General features: G+C 55.2%; 2 protein-coding genes across 6 annotated transcripts; both read left to right on the forward strand.

The window, feature by feature from the left end:
- Window positions 1-762: 762 nt before the first annotated feature.
- On the forward strand, window positions 763-8,360 carry RAB4B (RAB4B, member RAS oncogene family; the record flags this gene model as incomplete). The annotated part of the gene is given in 7 exon segments (XM_070771067.1): window positions 763-843; window positions 1,108-1,222; window positions 2,746-2,808; window positions 2,892-3,046; window positions 4,653-4,748; window positions 4,839-4,969; window positions 7,960-8,360. Coding segments are annotated over 6 exon segments (626 nt in total), but the record flags the coding sequence as incomplete, so codon positions are not given.
- Window positions 8,361-9,811: 1,451 nt separating this feature from the next.
- On the forward strand, window positions 9,812-18,930 carry EGLN2 (egl-9 family hypoxia inducible factor 2). 5 transcript variants are annotated; one of them, XM_070771066.1, is made up of 7 exons: window positions 9,812-9,923; window positions 10,999-12,053; window positions 12,268-12,414; window positions 17,059-17,178; window positions 17,622-17,758; window positions 17,935-18,002; window positions 18,300-18,930. In XM_070771066.1, the coding sequence occupies exons 2-7, from the start codon at window positions 11,235-11,237 to the stop codon at window positions 18,353-18,355; spliced, it is 1,347 nt and encodes a 448-aa protein (XP_070627167.1). In that variant the 5' UTR covers window positions 9,812-9,923; window positions 10,999-11,234; the 3' UTR covers window positions 18,356-18,930. The 5 variants fall into 5 exon arrangements, with proteins under 5 accessions (XP_070627167.1, XP_070627165.1, XP_019834377.2 ...); XM_070771064.1 differs by lacking the exon at window positions 17,935-18,002; XM_019978818.2 differs by lacking the exon at window positions 12,268-12,414.
- The last annotated feature ends 1,299 nt before the right edge of the window (window positions 18,931-20,229 follow it).

Below are 20,229 nucleotides of genomic sequence, written 5' to 3' on the forward strand. Positions count from 1 at the left end.
TTAAGCTTGAGACTAGCAGTAGTGCTTCGGACTGCGGGAGAGAAGGAGAGAAGGAGAGACAGAGTTGGAAAATCCGGATGTATGGATGGGTAGAAAGTGGGAGAACAGGGTGCAGTAGAAAGAACAATGGATTAGGAGTCAGAGGGAGCTGCATTCATTCAACGAATAGAGAAAAGCCGAGGGAACAATGCAAAGACGCTGAGGTAGGAAACAGCTTGTCATCTTCACGGAGTAGATTGCAGGCCAGAGGTTGGAGTGCAGTGAATGAATCAGAAAGTGGTAGGAAGCGAAGTTGTGGGGCGGGGTGGCGGGGGGGAGGAGCAAGGACAAAATTGTAGTCCTTGATAAAATGGTTTTCAAGAGGCTTTAGCAAAGTAATAGTTACTTGGGACTCTGGAGCCAGTTGGTCTGGGTTTGAATCCCAGCTGTACCTAGCAGTGGGATCTTGGGCAAGTCAGTTAACCTTTCAAGACCTCCGTTTTCTCATCTGAAAAATAGGGATAATTATTAGTATACCTCCTTCACAGAGCTTTCTTGGGGATTAAGTGAGTTGTTGATGTAAGTAAAGACCTTTACTTCTGCTGGGTATGTGGTAAGCACTCTGCAAGAATTATCTGTAATGGTTGTTACCCACAGTTCTGTATCTGCTTGTGTCTGTTGTGTCTGTTTCTCTCCCTGTAATTGTGATGTTCTCCTGCTTTCCATCTTTCCATGTCTTTCTCTCCGAATGGGTTTTTCTTGAATTTGGCTCCATCCCCTCAGACTTCCTCTTCAAATTCCTGGTGATTGGCAGTGCAGGAACAGGCAAATCATGTCTCCTTCATCAGTTCATTGAGAATAAATGTGAGTTTCTGGGAGTGGTTCTGGGTGCACTAAACCATGGACAGGGCCATGGTGGAGGCAAGTAGGCAGCTGTTGGGCAGGGGTGGGGCTGGCCTTAGGTACAACTTCATTGCTGGCTGCCAGGTCCTTGCTTTGGTATACACTCTTTGCGAGGTCCACCTTGAGCCTCAGTCTACCCAGCAATGAGAATGGGTTTGCATAGGCCTCGGAGGACAGGGAATCCTCTGAGCGCCCTCCTGTCTCTTCTCTCCCTCCCTCTCCCAGTCAAACAGGACTCCAACCACACAATTGGCGTGGAGTTTGGATCTCGGGTGGTCAACGTGGGTGGGAAGACCGTGAAGCTACAGATTTGGGACACAGCTGGCCAGGAGCGGTTTCGGTAGGTGGGCTGGGCTCCCGGTGAGAAAGCGTGGGGGAAAGGGGAGGAGACAGGAGGGAAAGAGGCATGCAGAGTTACCTGGAAACATAATGACGGGAGCAAGGACCCACTGGGGGTGGGCAAGGTAGAGAGAGAGGGCAAGAGAGACTGTGATGAGCAGGTCCATGTAGTCAAAGAAAGAAGGTGTCTTGAAGAGAGGGTGGCAGACAGACAAAACGAGATTGAGAAGGAAGCATGATTAAGAGTGAGAGGGCCGGGGAGGGATGACCGACCCTAGCGAGACCCTGTGGGATAGACCCATGTGGCTGGAAGGATGGAGACTTGTCCCCAGGGAGCAATAAGGCCTGGAGAGGAGGAGATGCTTGGGGTGGGGCAAGGAGCAGAGAGTAACTGAAAATGACTGAAACAGAAAAGGAAAGTTGAGAGTCAGGAAGGCAGAAAAAGAGACAGACTGAGAGAGAAGGCAAGATTAGGACGCTCAGAGGTGAGAGACAAAGACAGGGAGAATGGGACAGGTGTGGCCAGAGAGATGGAGAAATGGATGTTTTGGGGGACAGGGCAATGTGGAGGGCTCAGCACACAGTATGTCTTCAGGAAATGTCTGTAGAAAAGGTGATAGACACATGGAAACCCTGAGTGAGAAATAGCCAGCAGAGAGAAACGAGGAATCCAGCTTCTGGGAAAGGGTGGTCCCTGGTCAGCACTGAGTAGCTGCTGAGTTAATATTCATGCGAGAGTTCATTGTGTGAGCTGCCCAGAGACAGAGAGAGGATGGAGGAGAGAGAGGTGTGCCAGTGCGCCAAGATGGCAGTAAGTGCTCTGTAAAGGGTTGTGTTGTGATTGCACGAATTCCAGAGGGATCCAGCCTGGCGACACAGTGAGGAGCAGACAGTTAACCACCCTGGGAAAGGGCCCCTCCCCCCACCCCAAACAGCAGGAGAGGGCCAAATGGATGTAGTTGCGTAGTGCTTGGCCAGGACTGGGCAAAGGGGGGATGACAGAAAATGTTGAGTGAACGGGAAAGGATGAATGAAAGGGAAAGGATGACAGAGCCAGAGCAACAGAGATGGAGAGAAACAGAGAGTTAAAGATACATACACATACAAGAGACAGAACAGTACATACCAAGGAAGAGATGCAGAAAGACAGGGACACAGAGAAAGTCAAAAGGAGGGAGAGGGAATTCCCTGGTGGCCCAGTGGTTAGGATTGGCACTTTCACTGTCGAGGTCCCCAGGTTCCATCCCTGGTCAGGGAACTAAGATCCTACAAGCCACACGGTGTGGCCAAAGACAAACAAATAGTAGGGAGAGACTGTGACAGAGGCAGGCAGCCAAGATAAAGATTGAGGGAAGTAGGCTACCAGTGGGAGAAACTGTAGTGAGACCCAGACCATGGCCAGGTTTAGGAGGAGGGGCCAGCAGTACACGGGGGCCTCCAAACCACCAGTCTCTTTCCGCAGAGGGGGGCAGTCTTGGGGCAGACCCCAGCCTTGGGGGTGACTGAGTCCCCCTGGCCCCACAGGTCGGTGACACGGAGTTATTATCGAGGGGCAGCTGGAGCCCTGCTGGTATATGACATCACCAGGTGGGTGCACGGAGCGGGTGGGGTGGGGCCCGGGCTGCTCCCTGCCGCTGCACCTGCCTCCCTCCTGGCTCCCTTTTCCATAGCCGGGAGACCTACAACTCACTGGCTGCCTGGCTGACGGATGCGCGCACACTGGCCAGCCCCAACATCGTGGTCATTCTCTGTGGCAACAAGAAGGACCTGGATCCGGAGCGTGAGGTCACTTTCCTGGAGGCCTCCCGCTTTGCCCAGGAGAATGGTGAGGGCTAGGTGGCGGATCAGTGGGGCAGGGGACCAGCAGAGGGATGGGGGGCATTCAGGGGGAGCCTGTGAGAGCCCCCTAGCTCTCTGTGGCTCTGCCCAGCAGGGCAATGTGCAACTTTAGAGGTCTGCGTTCAAATCTGGTTGTTGGCCATGTGCGGGCTATATGACCACTCTGTTTCCCCATCTGGAAAAATGGGTCCCCCCCTGGACCACCTCCCTTAACTATTGCACACTCTGCTTCACAGATGGTTAAAGGGAGGTGGTCCAGGGGAATTCTTGGCACGGCTTGGATGAATGGGTGCTTCATGAAAGTTGGCTGCTAAGCAAGTTTCAGCCACCATGGGGAGGCAGCATAGAATATTGGTGTAATGTGGGGACTGCAAACTCTGATGGCCATAGGGGACAGGCACATTTTGTGAATAAGGGAGAAGGGGCAGGGGAGACCCTCAGGTTAGCAGGCACTGACATTAGGGGAATGGACAAGACTGATAGCCACATTGAAAGGTATGCAAGTACATTATCATTAAAAAAAAACACAAATAGCAAATGTTGGCGAGGATTCAGAGGAAATAAACCGCTGGTATGCTGTTGTTTGGAATGTAGGCTGGTGCAGGCACTTTTGAAAACAGTATGGCAGTTTCTAAGAAAACTAAAATTGAACTGCCACGTGACACAGCAATCCCACTCTTAGGTATGTATCTTTAAAAAAACAAAAAATGGATTCAAAAAGATACCCCAATGCTCATAGCAGTATTGCTTATAATTGCCAAGATATGGAAGCAACCTCAGTGTCTATCAATGGATGAAAGGCTAAAGTGGTATATATATACAGTGGAATACTATTCAGCCATAAAAAAGAATGAAGTAAAACCATTTGCAGCAACGTAGATGGACTTGGAAGGTATTACTAAGTGAAGTAAGTCAGAGAAAGACAAAATATTGTTTGGTATCACTTATATGTGGAATCCAGAGAATAAACTAGTGACTACAACAAGAGGTATGCAGGTCTAAACTCATGTGAAAACGTCATGTTGGCCCACATCTGCTGACTTAGGCTCTGTCCATGTTCCTTCTTTTTTGTAACCTCTAGGTTTAGAGGATTTGCTATCAGAAAGATGTGGGTTTGAATGCTGGCTCTGACTTACTGTGAGGCCTTGTCACATGGCTAATGGGTGGACTATGAATGGGGCCTGTGCTAGATGGTGCTGGGGACACAGTGATGAAAATAGCCCTGGGCCCAGCTCTCATGGTCTCACAGCCCAGGGCGGAGGGAGGAGGACCATTTCCAGAGAGTGACAGCCCAAAGAGGTCAGGGCTGGGAAGGGGGAGGCGAACGGGTCAATGAGAGCCCAGGGGAGGCACCTGATTCATCCTGGGAAGTTAGGAGGACTTCCTGGAGGAGGAGATAGGAGCTGAGTTCTGAGAAGAGCTCAGTGGGTACCTGGGGAAGTGGCCTTTCATGGCAGGGAAACACATGTACGGAGGCTCGAAGTGAAGGCTTGAGGGACAGAATGAGAGGTAGCAGGTCAGAGTCTGAGTGGAGATTGGGGACTGATTGAGGCCCTGACTGTCTTGAGTGTCTGTCCCCCTGCCCCCTCCAGAGCTAATGTTCCTGGAAACAAGCGCTCTCACCGGTGAGAATGTGGAGGAAGCATTCCTGAAATGTGCCCGCACCATTCTGAACAAGATCGACTCAGGTGAGACCCCCAACTGACCGGACTGGGAGTGGAAGGAGAGCCCAGAGGTTTCCAGGGACTGGTCCTGACCTCTCCCTTCCCTCCCCACAGGTGAACTGGATCCCGAGAGGATGGGCTCCGGCATTCAGTACGGTGATGCCTCCCTTCGCCAGTTGCGGCAGCCTCGGAGTGCCCAGGCTGTGGCCCCTCAGCCCTGTGGCTGCTGAGACCTGCAGAGTCAGGTGGGATTCTGGGGACCTGGGAGCTGCAGGGCTGGTCTCCCAGCAATGGGGAGGACAGAGCAAAGACAGCAACATAGAACAGGAGACACAACCAGGAAAAAGGGCCATCTTCCCAGACACAGGAGATCCACCCATTCTTCCCATCCCACTGCCAACTCTCTGCCCTGCATCTCCGACCCTCCCATTCATAATTCCTCAAATGTCTGTTGAGCACCTACTATGTGCCAGATCCTGTTCACAGCATGGGGGATAACATCAGTGGGGAAAACAGACAAGAATGCCTGCCTTCGTGGAAGAGACAGACAATAAACAAGATCCAGGAGCAAACTGTATAACAGCCAGAGATAAAGGCTATGGAGAAGAATCAAGGAGGGTGGGGAGGTGGAGGAGTAGACGGTCAAATGGGATGATGAGGGGAGGGCTCACTGCGAAGGTGACATTTGAGCAAAGACATTTGAGCAAAGGTTGTGTGGGGACCTGGGGAAGTGTTATAAGCAGAAAGAAGAGCCAGTGCAAAGGCCCTGAGGTAGAGTCCTCCCTCCCCTGGGTGAGGAAGTCAAGGCCACTCCAGTGTGGCTGCAGTGGAGTGAGTGGATGTGTGTGTGTATGTGAGTGTGTTGGAGGGTAGGTGAGCAGATGAGGTTGGGGTGGAGGAAGCAGATGAGTGAAGGCCTCGTGGGCCATGGGGAAGGCTCTGGCTTATACAAGCAGAGAAGGGACAGGATCTGATTCAGGTGTTCATAGGGCCCCTCTGGCTGCAAACAGACTGTGGAGGGGTGGGGGGGTGTGGGCAGGGGTGGTTGCCCAGTGACCAGTGAAGAGGCTACTGCAAAGTCAAGACTGTGGTGGACAGGACCAGGGTGGGGGCAGAGGAGGGGTGGAAAGGTGAGTTAGGTGAGATCACCTTTGCCTCCAGCTGTGTCCCCTCTTGATGTAATCACTTCCTAAAGCACGAATCTGCTTCTTTCCTCTGTTCTTCTGGTAACCTCCCCCGCCTCCTCCAGGAAGCCTTGCTTGTTCTCCTGTGCTTGGTCCAAAGTCCTTGGCAGGCTTGACAGACTTGGTCCCATCTTCACCTCTCTGTGGGTGACTACGTCTTGACAGTTCTTGTCTCTCTGCTTCAAACCCACTTGCCACTCCCCACCCCCCAACCATTGGCAGCTCCAGGATGGCCTTGGAGCAAAGTGGTTAGACCTTGGACACAGGTACTTTGAGAGCAGGGCCAACATAATTTCCAGATGAATGGATTTGAGAGAGATGAGTCAAGGGTGAGCTCTTGGAGCGGGGCTCCTTTCCTTCCAGGCCTCTGCATCAGCCATGCCTCTCCTACCTCCCTTCTCAGGCCAACTCCCATTCATCATCAGGTCTCTGCTAAAATGTCTCTTCCCAAAAGGGGTCACTCTCTCTAGATGGGCAGTCTCACAACTGCCCCTCCTTTTTATTATTATTATTTCCTGTTTTTGGCTGTGCTGAATGGCTTGTGGGATCATAGTCCTCCAACCAAGGATGGAACTCGCCCTCAGCAGTGAAAGCGCAGAGTCCTAACCACTGGACCACCAGGGAAGCCCCTGTCCCTCCTTTTTAAAGTGTTCAACTCTGTCCCCTCCATCATTATTTATGGTGTTTGTCTCCCCCATCTGAGAAGGTGACAAATCACAGACTCCAGAGCTGGGCTGCCTGCATTTATACTCTGACTCTCACTGCATAGTTGCGTGACTGTTGGCAAATTATTTAACGTCTCTGGGCCTTGGTTTCCTCATCTGTAAGTGGGGCTAGTAATAGTACCTACCTCAAGTGAGTGTTTAGAAGATTAATTAAGTCAAGTCATGTAAAGTGCTAAGAACAAGGCCTGACAGTAAACTAAGACTCAATAAACTAAAGACTGTTTATTATTTTTTTTTCTTATCCAATTTAAGGACTCTGGGCTGTGTAGAAACAGATGGGTGTGTACTCTTCACCTTAGGACATAATTTGAGTCTGTTTCAGGGTTTTCTCAGTGAATCAAATCTAATAAGAGTGCATTTTCAAACTGTTGATTGCACTCTACAGGAGGAAATACACTTTGTATGTTGTTCTAATGCAGTCACACACATAGAAAACTAAAACACACATTTTCTTCATACTACTATTCTTAAAACAGAGGTGAAATTCACATAAATTTAGCTATTTTAAAGTGTACAATTCAGTGGCATTTAGTACACTCACAAGGTTATGAAACCATCACCTCTGTCTCATTTCAAAGCAATTTCATCATTCTAAAAGGAAACCCCATACCCATTAAACATTGACTCTCTGTTCCCCCTCCAGCTTCTGACCTACACCCACTTGCTTTCTGTGTCTATGGACCAACATTATTATGAAGCACTCTGGTATTTTTTATTTTATTCTATTTCAATGAAAAATTGCTCAAGGCACACCAAACTGATTTCCTACCCTACTTATGCAGTTGTGCACACTGGAATCACCTGGAGAGCTTTAAAAGCTACTGGTGCCTGGGCCTTACCCCAGAGATTCTGAAGTGATCTGGGTATTTCTAGAAGCTCGAAGGTAATGCTGTCTTCAGATAACCACAAAGCAAGAACCGATTGCCAGATATATCTCTGACTCGGGAAACACTGGAATGAGACCTAGAGTTGAGGTGGTTCAGGAACATAGAGGAATGAGACCTAGAGCCAGGGTGGTCCAGGAACACAGAGGAACACAGAGATACAAAGGTGGGGACACAGAATGTAGACAACGAGACACCCCTCTACAGACTCAAGGAGACAGCTCTCTGAGGCAAATACACGGGGGAATGCGGGTGCCCTCAGAGTGAGAGCTGCACATTACCTGCAGACAAGAAACAGAAAGTCAGAAAATTTAGCAGGTTAGGGAGAAAAAGTATAGACAGAAGGGCACAGATAGGAGGGCAGGAAGATACCCAGAAAGGAGACAAAGCTGCAGCTGACGGACCTGGGATCCCCCCAGTTCACCGCACACTTTTCTTGCAGCTCACCTGCTCTCCAGGACCAGCCCTATCCTTCCGTCTGGGGCCCAGACACAGGCCCTGGGAGGCCGAGCCCCTCACCTGCCCTCGCCCCAGAGAAGCTGCCCTGCCACCGGTCTCCCTTCCCTGGCCTGGTGGGGCCTGGCTGAGGGGCAAGACTGAGCCATGGGGGAAGGGGGATTCTCTCCGTGCCTGCTGCTGCTTCCTCTGTCTTGGCTAACCCCTGTTTTCCCTGAACCCCTAACTCCTCTTTGAGCATACTCAGAGAGTTCACAAAGCCTGAGACCACGGCCATTTGGTCTCAGCATCCCTGGCCCTGCCATTGCGAGTACGTGTTATTTATTACCTGGAGGCCTGTCCTGTTCCAATGCCCCCCCACCCCCCATAAAGCATTGTTTACACCTGTGTCATAGCCTCTGTCATTTTGGGGTGGTGGGGAGGGAAGGGAGGCAGATGAGGTCCCTGATTATGTTTGGAGTCCATGTTTTAGGGTTGGACATGGTGTGGGGGTCCACCATGACTTGATGGCTCAGGTGTCTGTTGTGGAGGAATGCCCACATATGTAATACGAAGGTCCCTCTGTTTGTGATGGGTGTGATGGGATCTGTAGGAATGGGTGCCGCTTGTGTGTGTGTGACACTTTGCTTGTGAGTGCTCTGTGCCCTTGGTGATTGTGTCTACAAGGGTGGTGGTGTTTGGGACACCGAGGCTAGGGAATGAGAATTCAGGCCTGTGGGTGAGCCCTGGGTCTGCCCAGTGGGTGATACTTACGCATTTCTGATGCCTGAAAGTCCGAGGCAGTGTCTAGTTAGTGCTTGACTGTGCATATGTGCCCCTGAGATCTGTGTGTGTTTTGGTGTGTATTTGGCTCTGTTGACACACCTGTGTGTGACCATGAACCCTGTGTGTGCCCTTGAAGACTCTGTGGTTTTTTGTACTACCCTAACCCCCATGCATACTTAAGATCAGTGTGTTACCTCCTGTGTCCAGGTGGACCGCTGACACCTGCAGGGGCTCTGCCAGGGACTGGTGCCACCCACTGAGGACACTCCCAATGGCTCTCCCTCCCCCACACTGGCCTTAAACCATGCTCAAGGGAGGCCCGAGGCCCTGCTCAGCCTGGGGGCTGGTGGAGGAGGTGGGGCATTTTAAATGACCTTATCTGCATTTTATCCCCCTAGGTCTGGTCGTCCAGACTGTTCAAAAGACTCTTGAGACAGTCATGCAAATGTCTTCTCTGGCTTTCCTAGCTGGTTTTATTCGGACTCCACACAGTTGTCCCGAAGGGGCAGGGCAGAGCGGGTCAGAATCTGCACATCCCTTCTAGTCCTCTCTCCCTTCTCTCAAGGACGTTCCGCTTTTTTCTTCTCCTTTATAAAATGTCCCTATGTAAATTACTTGCTGTGCAAATTTACATACATTTCCTAACTATTTGCCCAGACGCTTCTCAGTCCTAAATCTTCGGCTGTGAGAAGGAGGAGCTGTCCATGTTAGTAACATCCATGATCTATCTACATGCCACTCCCAGACCCCCGCTACTCATCCTCCCGCAGCGTTCTCCGCTCCAAGGAGACGGGCCTGCCTGCCTATGTAAATAGGCTAATTTACATGCCCCTCCCACTCGCTTGGCTTCGTACGCCAGCCCCCCCCCGGCCCTATCCGGCCCTTGCTAACTGCGTTCCTCCTCTCGCACAAAAGGGGCGGGGCGGAGGGCGCCCAGAAGCCCGGCGTCACCGTCGGATCCATTTATTTCCCCTTTCTCCTGGGAGAGGGTATTCGGAACTCCGTCGCCCCGCCCCGCGCGGCTCGCGCCTGCGCCTGTCCGTCTCCTCCGCCCGGACGCGGTCACGTGTCCACCGGGCGAGGCGGGGGCGGGGCGTCGCGGGTGGTGGGGGCGGGGTATGGCGCGCTGTGCGGCGCAGGGCGGCTGGCACAAACGGCGGCGCCGGGGCCGGAGGAAAAAGCTCGGTGAGGAGAGCCCGGGAAGGGAAGGGAACGAGGCGGAAAAGGAGTTGGAGGTCGGGCGCCGGCGCGAGCCGGGCGCGGTGTGGGGGGCGCGCGCCCGGCACCGTGGCGGAGCGCTGCGACCCCGGGGAGGGGAGGGGAGGTGGGGGTGGGGCGTGGGGGAGGGAGCGCGCGCCGGGCACGTCGAGCGCCGGCCGTTGGGGGTGTTGGGGTGGGAGCCGGGGGCGCGCGTCGGGCGGAGAGGGGAAGGGGAGGGGACGCGGGGTCCCAGCGGTCCCTAGGCCTTGCCTTCGTGTCCTGCTGCGCCCCGAGGGGCCTCAGGGCCCGCACCGAAGGGACTTGGGAGGGGGGCTCTTTCCCCTCTCGTCCTATCCCCAAGTGCGTGAACCCTCCTCCACCCTTCCTTCTGTCGCCGTGGACCCTGCTCCCACGACTCCCTTCCGTCTGTCCGTCTCAGGACCTCCCTTCCGTCTGGGTGTGTGTCAGCCCCTAACGGGCTTTCCTCCTGTTGGGCTCAGGTCGACCCCTCCACCCGGTTCTGCCCGGCTGTCTCAGGCCCACTCTCTCCTCTCCTCCGCTCTGTTATTTTTTCTGTTTCGGGACCCCCCCCCCCCCCCACACCCCCTCCAGTTTCCACGGTCCGTAGATCCCCACCTTCTTTCTGTGTATTCCAGGCTGATCCGCCCGCCCCCCCCAGTCCTCCCCGTTTGTTTCTAACTTCTAGTTCCCCACTGCGCCACCCTTTTCTACTAAGAGTCCCCTCCTTTACTTTTTTGTTTGTGGGTCTGTGTCTGAGGATGTATTTCACCCGTAGTCCCCACTGCAGTCCTCTGGCTGTGGGTCACCTACCCAGCCTTACTTCTCCAGCTGTCCCGTTTATTGCCCCTTGTCTCTTCTTGACTCCCCCCAAGTCCCAGAGTCTCCGCCGCCCCCACTGCCCCTCCCGCCATGACCTCAGGTTTTGGGGTCTTTGTAGCTAAGTCTGTCTTGCTCTCTACTGCCACTACCACTGCCCCTGCTCCCCTCCAGTGCGCTTGCCTGTGTAGCTCTTCTCACCTTCCATTTTTTTTCTCTCCAGCCACTGTGACAGGTCCCTTCCCAAGCCCCTAGGGACAGCAGAGGAGTTGGGGACCAGCGAGCACCCCCAGGGCGAGAGAAAAGCCTCTACCACCTGCCCTGCCTCATCCTGCCCCACGCCAGGCCCAGCCGCCCCAGCCCCCGGCTGCATCAAGTGGAGGAGGAGGAGGTGGAGGAGGGTGGCACCATGGGCCTGGGCCGTGCCCTCCATGCCCGGGGGATGAAGACACTGCTGCCATGGACAGCCCGTGCCAGCCCCAGCCCTTGAGTCAGGCTCTCCCTCAGTTGCCGGGTTCGGTGTCAGAGCCCTTGGAGCCTAGCCGGGCCAGGATGGGGGTGGAGAGTTACCTGCCCTGTCCCCTGCTGTCCTACCACCGTCCAGGAGCGCCCACTGAGGCCTCGGCGGGGAGTGGGACCCCCAGAGCCACAGCTACTTCCACTACAGGCAGCCCCCTGCGGGAGGGCTTCGGTGCCCAGGATGGCGGCGAGCTGCGGCCGCTGCAGAGTGAGGGTGCTGCGGCACTGGTCACCAAGGGGTGCCAGCGGCTGGCAGCCCAGGGCGCTCGGCCCGAGGCCCCCAAACGGAAGTGGGCAGAGGATGGTGGGGATGCCCCCGCACCCAGCAAGCGGCCCTGGGCCAGGCAGGAGAACCAGGAGGCGGAGGGGGAGGGCTGCAGCAGTGGCAGTGGCGAGGCCAGCGCCGGGCTGAGGGAGGAGGTGCTGCCCGCGGCGCCCGAGCGCCTGGCCCTGGACTACATTGTGCCCTGCATGCGGTACTATGGCATCTGCGTCAAGGACAGCTTTCTGGGGGCGGCCCTGGGTGGCCAAGTGCTGGCGGAGGTAGAGGCCCTGAAGCGGGGCGGGCGCCTGCGAGACGGGCAGCTTGTGAGCCAGCGGGCTATCCCGCCACGCAGCATCCGTGGGGACCAGATTGCCTGGGTGGAAGGCCATGAGCCAGGCTGTCAAAGCATCGGTGCCCTCATGGCCCATGTGGATGCTGTCATCCGCCATTGTGCTGGGAGGCTGGGCAGCTACGTCATCAATGGGCGCACCAAGGTGAGGCCGCAGGGACCTGCTGTGAGGGGTGGTGGGACGGGGCCCCCAGGCACTTGGATGCCTGTTCTGAGCATCAGTGGGTTTGGGGACAGGCTTCTGGGGTCACAAAAGAGTTTAGGCAGCCCTGGTGCAGGGAGTGTCAGAGCTCGCTGTGGGCTCTTGTGCCCTGTGGGCCTTAGTTTGTGCACCTGCAAGCTGTGGGTTTGGCCCACAGTCACCGCGATTCTTGACCTTGCCGGGGATCCTCTCAAAGACCCTGAAGAGAGGTGCCGCCATTCATAGCCCTGCATCTGTGTCTGAGCCCTGGTGGGGTCAGCAGCCCCGTGATGTCTGTTCATGGGCCTTAGAGCAAGCAGACAAGGTTTGTGTCTCTGTCTGCCCGTCTTGTGTTCTTCCTGTTCCCTTATTTTTTCATCCATCCAAGTGTATCTAGGCCATCCTGTCCACTGTGCATGTCTTGTTTGTCTAGTCTGTCTCCCAGGTAGGAACCGGGAGGGGTGGGTGGCAGTGGTGAGGTCCGTGCCAGGCTGAGGGAAGATGCCCAGCATGCCTGGTGCTGGGCCGCACTGCACCCTGTATGCTGTACTGTGATGTCTGCCTCACGCCGGCTTCCCAGGGGTGGCTGTGTGCTGGCTCAGGTGGAGGTCACGACCCCATCCCGCCCATCCCGCCCCATCCTAGTCCGTGTCCTCCATCTTCTCTGTTCTGTCTGTCCCTCACTTCATTCCTGTCTGGCTCTGGTCTGTTTACTTGGTCTTCTGTCTTTGGGTCTTCTCTTGACTCCCTGTTTTTGTTTTAGAGTAGTAGTTACTAATCTTTTTTGTTTTTTTTTTTAATCTGCTCAAAACCAAACCCTGTCTTAAGAAAAATGCTCATTTGATTGGAGTTTATGGGCAGTCATCAGGCCTTCTGGGCTTCCAGCTGCCCATTCAGGAATCTGGGGTCAGGAGCCCTGCACAAGACAATAGTCCATAGGCCCTTTCAGCCTGCCAGCACATTACTTGTCTTTCATGGAGGGGTGTGAGGGCCCTGGCCTGGAGTTCATGGTTTGGTGGTGGTTGGACAAGGCACTGTAGGGAGTGCCCGCTGCCCTGCACCAGTGATGCCTGGATGATGGCACAGGCCGTGCTCTGCCCTCCAGGCATGAGGCTGTGCTCCTGGCGTCCCCGCCCTCTTCCCTCAGATCCCATCTTGGGTTCTGCCTCTGTGCAGCTTTCCTCTTAGGCAGGAACTGGCTCAGGGACCAGGGCTCCCCCCAGGCTGAAACCATGCTGGTCTCCCCACCCCAGCTGGAATTTGTCCCATTTTGCTCTCCCTCCTGTTACCTTGGTAGTTGAGAGCCAGAGGCAGCCCTTCAGGGGCAGGAGGTCAGTGGGAATCTCCCTAGCCACAGGGTGCCCAGCACCTTCTCCCCAGGGTCATCCATCCTTACAGGAGGGGGGTTAGGGGGAGACCACAAGAACTGAATAGCCCAAGGCGGGATACTTCTCTGAACCTCAGTTTGCTTATCACAGGATAGGAAAACCAGGTTAACTGCCTAGCTAGTCTGTGGCCACTTTAGGAAGGAAAGGAGAATACGTGAATCTCCTCATGAATCTCCTCTCCTTCAGTGCCTTGGATGTGGTTGGAAACAGGGCCCTGGAGGGGGTGGATGGCTGGGGGTTGAGACTTTTTTAGCGCTAGGAGGTAAGAACAAACCTGGCTGGACTGAGAAGGGAAGGGAGGAGCCAACCCAATCACTGGAGTTCCTCTCTGACTCTCCCCTGCCCCGGTGAGACAGCAGCTTCAGCTTCCTCACCTTCAGAGGGCAGCATCTGGGTTCTGCCCCAGGTTCTGGAGTAAGATGGGTGAGGTGCTGAGATGTGCTGGCGGCAGTGGTGGTGGGGGCTCAGGTCACCAGTGTGGCTGCGGCCAATCACAGCCCACCTCTCGGTGCTTCCTGAACTCGGCTCCTGTGTTCCTCTGCCTGCCTCCTCTCCCTGGTTCCTCTGCTCAGTTGACTGGCAGGTGGGAGGGATTTGATTTGCACTGGCTTCAAGGACTACCATAGGGGTCCCGGGGAGGCCCCTTTAAGACCAGTTTGGAGGTGGGGCCTGCTGTTGGCTCAGTCCTGGGATTCTGACTTGGTGGGTGGGTGGGTACTGTGTGTGTGTGCTTTGTGGGGGCTCTTGGCATGTTGGTTCTAGCTGTCCCTTATCCTAGCTGCCCCTTCCCGGAAATGGAAGTGTAAAGAACATGTTTCCACATTACTCTGCTTGTTGTCCCTTTCCCTTGAGGGCGTGGGAAGTAGATGCTTCTTAGGCCAGAGGATGCTTACCCCACCCCCCACTCCCAGGTGAGTATCCGTGGGGGGAAGGGTGGGGCCTTGAAGGGCTTGTTTCTGTGTCTCGCCTGACACAGGAGTCCTGCTTCATGAAAGACTACAGTGTGTGTCCCCGCCTGCGCGTGGGAAGTCCTGTGAGGGGCATGGGCAGGACACACGGAGGCCCCAAGGCCCAGAAGAAGAGTGCTTTCAGTCAGCAGCTCCCTTCTCGGCCCTGGGGAGCCTGGCCTGGCCCTGGGGGCCAGTGCTGGGTAAACAAGCGCCTGTGCCGACTGCACTTTGAGGGGGATGGCAGGGGAAGTGAGCCCAGGGGCCTTCAGTTAGAGGACTCCAGGTGCTCCTGGTCCCGAGACTGACTAACAAGGGGGGCCAGTGGAAGAGTGTTCCCGGCAGGTGCAGAAGCCTGGGGGTGAGCTCAGCCTGGTCAGGAAGAGTCAGGAGGACTGCGAGGCCGGAGGTAGTTAGGAGGCTGTGGTCAGGAATTTGTGTTCTCTGGGGATGCAGTGAGGAACTTGAAGGGATTTGAGCTGTGGTGAGGGGGGAGTAAAGGGTCTCTGGCAGTTGTGTGGGGAAAGAGGTTTCAGCCCTGGAACCCTTTGCCCACCCCATCCTCAAACAAAATTGGCAAACTCTTAGCTTGGATTCTGACTGGGGAGGGCTTGCCTGTCCCTAATCAGTGATTCACTGGTTCCAGGCCACCCCCCATTCTGGCCACAGCCAGGGATCCTTTCCTCTCGGTGAACTAGTTGCTCCCTGCACTTAGCCGTCTGCAGGGAGTGAGCAGTGCAAAGAAAGTTCTTTGGAACCTGGGGTTGTGGGGGCCAGGACCTTGCCCTCATGTTGCCAGAGAGAAAGGCACCCCACTGGGTAGCCATGGTGGTGGCAGTTGTCCTGGCCTCTTGCCCGGGGCAGGTGCTGTGGTGGACCAGGTGCACACGTTTAACACAGAGCAGTTTACTCTCTGTGCTGGGGTGAGCCCCGGGGAATAAGCTGGGAGGAGGCCGGAGGGGTTGAGTCAGCCTGGCCTGCCATGGAGTGCCTGGCAAGCCTCCTGGTTTTGGCAGCAGATGCCGATCTTTTCGATTGGGAATGTTTACCCCAGGGCTGTGGCAGATGGCCATGGCCCCCAGGTGTAGCTGAGCATTATGGGGAGCAGGGGCCAGCAGAGTCTGTCCTGGCATCAGTGTGGGACGAGGGGTCAACATAGAGGATCCCCAGATGGGGAGCTTCATGCCAGTGTTAACTCCTTCACCTTGTCCAGCCTTCCCAGTGGCTGTGGGCAGAGGACAGGACAGGGACCTTTCCAATTTCAGCCTGTGCTTTAATTGTCATGTGTCAGGCACTGTGCCGGGTGCTTGCCAGACATTTATGTCTCATTCAGCAAGCTATGAAGTAGTTGTTACGCTCCATTTCAGGGATGAGGAGCCTGAAACAGAGTTCAGTCCCCTGCCCAGCATTACAGCTCTTGAGGCCACAGTGAGACTTGAACCCAGGGGTTAGCTCTGTGGGAACACTGGGCCTTTAACTCACACCACACCTGTCATTTTGTGGATACAGGCCCAGAGTGGCCAGGCCCAGAGCTCAGCGTGGCTAGGCCTGGCTTGGGCAGCAGCAGCAGTCAAGGAGAGAAGGGGGAACCCTGTGGCTAGACCTCTTCATATAGAAACCATGGCCTGGGATGAGGCCTAACTCTTAGGTCTGTGGGGGTCAGGAGCCTCCAAAGTCATATTCTCTGAGGGGTTCATGCTACTGCTGTGAACAGGAGGTGTTATCCCCGTTTGACAGATGAGGCATTTGAGGCCCGTTCAGGTGATGAGACTGTCCAAGGCTACTTGACAGGGTGTCCTTGGAGATGTGATTAGATCTCAGGTTCTAGTCATGTTACAGGTTTTGGAATTGTTGACACATGTAGGAGACTGTATCTAGCAGATACTCTTTGTCGTTATGATCAGTGCTGCTCAGCATTGTGCAAATTAGAGTTACCTGGGAACCTTTAAAAATTCGAGGCTGCACCTGAGGCCAAGCACCTCAGAACCTCGGAGGTGGGCCTGGGCATCAGTGTCCCAGGTCATTCCAACTCTACAGCTCTGGGAGAGAACTCACGTGGGGCTTTGAGGCCACATCCCTGTATACCAGAAAACGTTTAAATAACATTTAAATTGGTTTTATTCTACTGAAATATTTGAGGTTGGGATTGGGTTATCTTAAAAAAACCAAACCCTCAGTCACTGAGCTGCATCTTGGTTCCACACTCGGCGCATGTGTATGCTGTTCAGTTGCCAAGTTGTGTCCGACCTTTTGTGACCCCATGGATTGCAGCTTGCCAGGCTTCTCTGTTCTTCAGTGTCTTGAGTTTGCTCAAATTCATGTTCATCAAGTCAGTAATGTTATCTAACCATCTCAAACTCTGTGCCCCCTTCTCCTTTTGCCTTCAATCTTTGTGTGCCTCGTGTGTGTGGGAAGTGGGCTCTTGGGGCCAGGAGCTGAGGTTTCTTGTGGATAGAGGCTTGGCTAAAAAGGAACGTCTGGGTGCTGGAACCCTTGGAGCCCCCAGGACCCTTGAGGAGAGGTGAGGGGCTGAAAGGGGTGAGAAAGAGGAGGTAATGGCTAGCTTGCTCAAAAGTCCCTGCTTGCTAGCCTCAGTAAACCCTCAGTAAACCCTATCTCCCTCATCTCTGCCAGGCCATGGTGGCATGTTACCCAGGAAATGGGCTGGGATACGTCAGACACGTTGACAATCCCCATGGCGACGGGCGCTGCATCACTTGTATCTATTACCTGAATCAGAACTGGGATGTCAAGGTAGGATGGTGGAGTGGGGTGGCATTCATCCACAGTCTTTTCCTCTCCCCGCTCAGCTGCTCGTATGGTCCCGGTCCTCTTCTCAATCCACTGGGGGGCGGTGTAATCTTTTAGGGGCCCTTCCTGGAAATGGCACCTCCTCTCCAGCCGACTGTGTGGTGGTGACTCCTGGTGTTGGGAAATGGTGCAGTCTGCCCAGCCCCCAGCCTAAGGCGCACTTCCCCCGCCCCATTTCCTGTCGTCTTTAGTCGCTTCCTGCCCGTTTCCATGGTGATGCAGACCCTGGGTTGTCATTCATTTTCAGAGTCTTGAGTGGTGGGAGGGAGAGAGCTGTGCAGTTACTATGCCCCCTGGTGGGCCCTTGTGGGTTGGCTGTGCAAGGGGAGGCGGGGCTCCAAGCAGTGCTGGCCAGCCTCCTGCCTCATCCTCTGGCCCGCCCTCAGGTGCATGGCGGCCTGCTGCAGATATTCCCTGAGGGCCGGCCCGTGGTAGCCAACATTGAGCCCCTCTTCGACCGGCTGCTCATTTTCTGGTCTGATCGGCGGAACCCCCATGAGGTGAAACCAGCCTATGCCACCAGGTACGATCCATATTTCTGGGGATGTGCCCAGCTACTCTGCCTGTGCTAGCAGTCTTGTCAGACCCCTGGAGTGACTAGGAAGTGACGGGATGCCAAGAGGGGGGCGGCTGGGGGGTTGGAGATGGTGGAATTAAGTGTGACCTCTAATGGCCCTCTGGGGCTGCTCTGGTCCCCAGGTACGCCATCACTGTCTGGTATTTTGATGCCAAGGAGCGAGCAGCAGCCAAAGACAAGTATCAGCTAGGTACCTGCTTCCCAAATGGTGACCCCGCCTCTTAAGTCCTTCTGTTCCATGTACTTCTTTAGGCCTCAAGCTGTCTCATCAATCTCTGATGAATCTCATCATCTCTTGATGAATCTCAAGTCACTGAACCTTGCAGCTCATTTTTCCCCATCTTTGCCTACTTTCCCTAGACAGTTGACTCACCTGGTGTCCCCAGCATGAGCCCCATCTCTTCTGATGCTCTCCCGATCTTCCCAGTTTTCCTTGGCCTCTGTTCGTTCCCCGATGACTCAATCCCCTGTCCCTCTTCTTCCCCAGCATCAGGACAGAAAGGGGTCCAAGTGCCCGTGTCACAGCCGACTACGCCCACCTAGTGGCCAGTCCCAGAGCTGCATGGACAGACAGCCTGCCCTGGCTTCAGGAGAGCCCTGGGCCCTGGTGCTGCCAGTCTCGGTGCCTGCTCCTTCCCCGCCACCACCACTGCTTCTGACTTTGCCTCCGTCCTGCCTGGTGTGGAGGGCTCTGTCCATTGCTGAAGACCAAGGAGGAGGAGAGACCTCTACTGCCCTGGGATGGGGGCGGGGGTTGTGACCCAGACAGGAGCCAGTGTTGGGGCCTTCCGTTACTGGAGCTGGGGGCCTGTGTCCTGCCCTGTCTGGTCATGCCCCTCTCAGGTTTGGAGAGCTGGAAGGAGGCATCGCCACCTCCCGCCAGGACGCAGGATCTGGGGTTGGGGTGAGTCATAGCCTCTTGCTGGCAAAGGTTTGTGGGGGAATATCCCCAAGTCTCCCACTCCTCCAGCCTGGAATGTGAAGTGACTCCCCAACCCCTTTCACCATGGCACCTTTTGGACTAGGCTGCCACTGCTTGGGCAGGATAAAGGTGCTGGGAGGAGCATGGGTGTGCAAGTCTTATCAGCCAAGAAATAAAAGTTTACCTCAGAGCTGCACACATCTGACTCTCTTACTCCCTCTTTTTGAGAAGAGTCCTCCATCTGCGGTTCAGGCCTTTATTGACCGAAGAGGGTAAGGAGGTCTGAGAGCCAGTGAGCTGAGCTGAATCTGACTTCAGCGGGCCACGAGGCGGAGCTGGAAGGCTGGGGGCACGTTGCCCAGGCCAGTGCACTGCGGGGTGAGGTCTGTGTCGGAGTGGCTCCCCACAGGGAGCAGGAAGAACCGCAGCAGAATGGAGGTGAGGAAGAGGAAGATGTCGGTTGGGGCCAGGCCTGCACCCAGGCACGTCCCCTTTCCTGGGGACATGGGTATGGAGTGAGAAACCCATGCGTGCCAGGGCATGTCCTGACTGGTCCCCTCCCTGCCCAGCCCAGACCTAGGGCAAAGGGCGTGAAGGCGTTGCTCTGGAACTCGCCCTGGTCATTAGGAAGTTGGTGGGGTTGAAGCATTCTGGGTTCTTGAATTGGGTGGGGACCCAGTGTGTAGACACAAGCAGAGGAATGACAAAGGTGCCCTGGGGAGATGTGCCAAGGTTACTCAAAAAAGGCCCCAGTTAGAAGCCAATGTAAGGAATCCTTTGTGCATCAGCGGTGAATGCTCAGACCTGCTGATAGGCCCTCCCCGGCCCTGTGCAGGATCCCCAGACTCAGTGGGCACCTTGGGCAGGAAGTAGCCACGCAGGTGAGTGTCGCAGGTGAGAGCACTCGGGAGCCCAAAGGGCACCACACTGATGAAGCACTGGATCTCGTGCAGCACAGTGTTGGTGTAGGGCAGGTGCTCTCGGTCCTCCAGGGTTGGGGCACACATTCGGCCAACCATGTCATCCAGCTCAGCCTGCACTTTGGCTGGGGCCACCAGAGATGTGAACTACGCATACCGCAGCCTCCGGCCGACCCCAAACCCCAGCCCCCTCATCCATAGCTCTCCAGCTTGCAGACGTGCTACGAATGAGTATTTGAGCAGAATGAGTCCATAGCGCAGGGTGGTGCTTGTGGTCTCTACCACCAAAGAAGAGATTATGCATCGTCATCGCCAACGTCTCTGCCTGGAAATGGCTCTCGGGGTTCTCTGTTCCTGTGGGTACAGAAGATAGGTGCTGCTGCGTGCCAGGCGCCTGCTGGTGGGCGGCAGGGCCCTGCACCTTATCTATTTGATCCAGGAAGCTATCGATGAAATCGTGGGGCTTCCCAGACTACCGCGTCTGCTGGTGCAGCTGGATTTGCTGAGAGATGAAAACCCGAAGCGAAGTTTCGGAATATTCAGTGGTGTAGGCCTGGGAGCCAGTCCAGGAGGGA

Source organism: Bos indicus, chromosome 18 (genome assembly GCF_029378745.1).
Source record: "Bos indicus isolate NIAB-ARS_2022 breed Sahiwal x Tharparkar chromosome 18, NIAB-ARS_B.indTharparkar_mat_pri_1.0, whole genome shotgun sequence".
In the NCBI taxonomy this organism is placed as follows: domain Eukaryota; kingdom Metazoa; phylum Chordata; class Mammalia; order Artiodactyla; family Bovidae; genus Bos; species Bos indicus.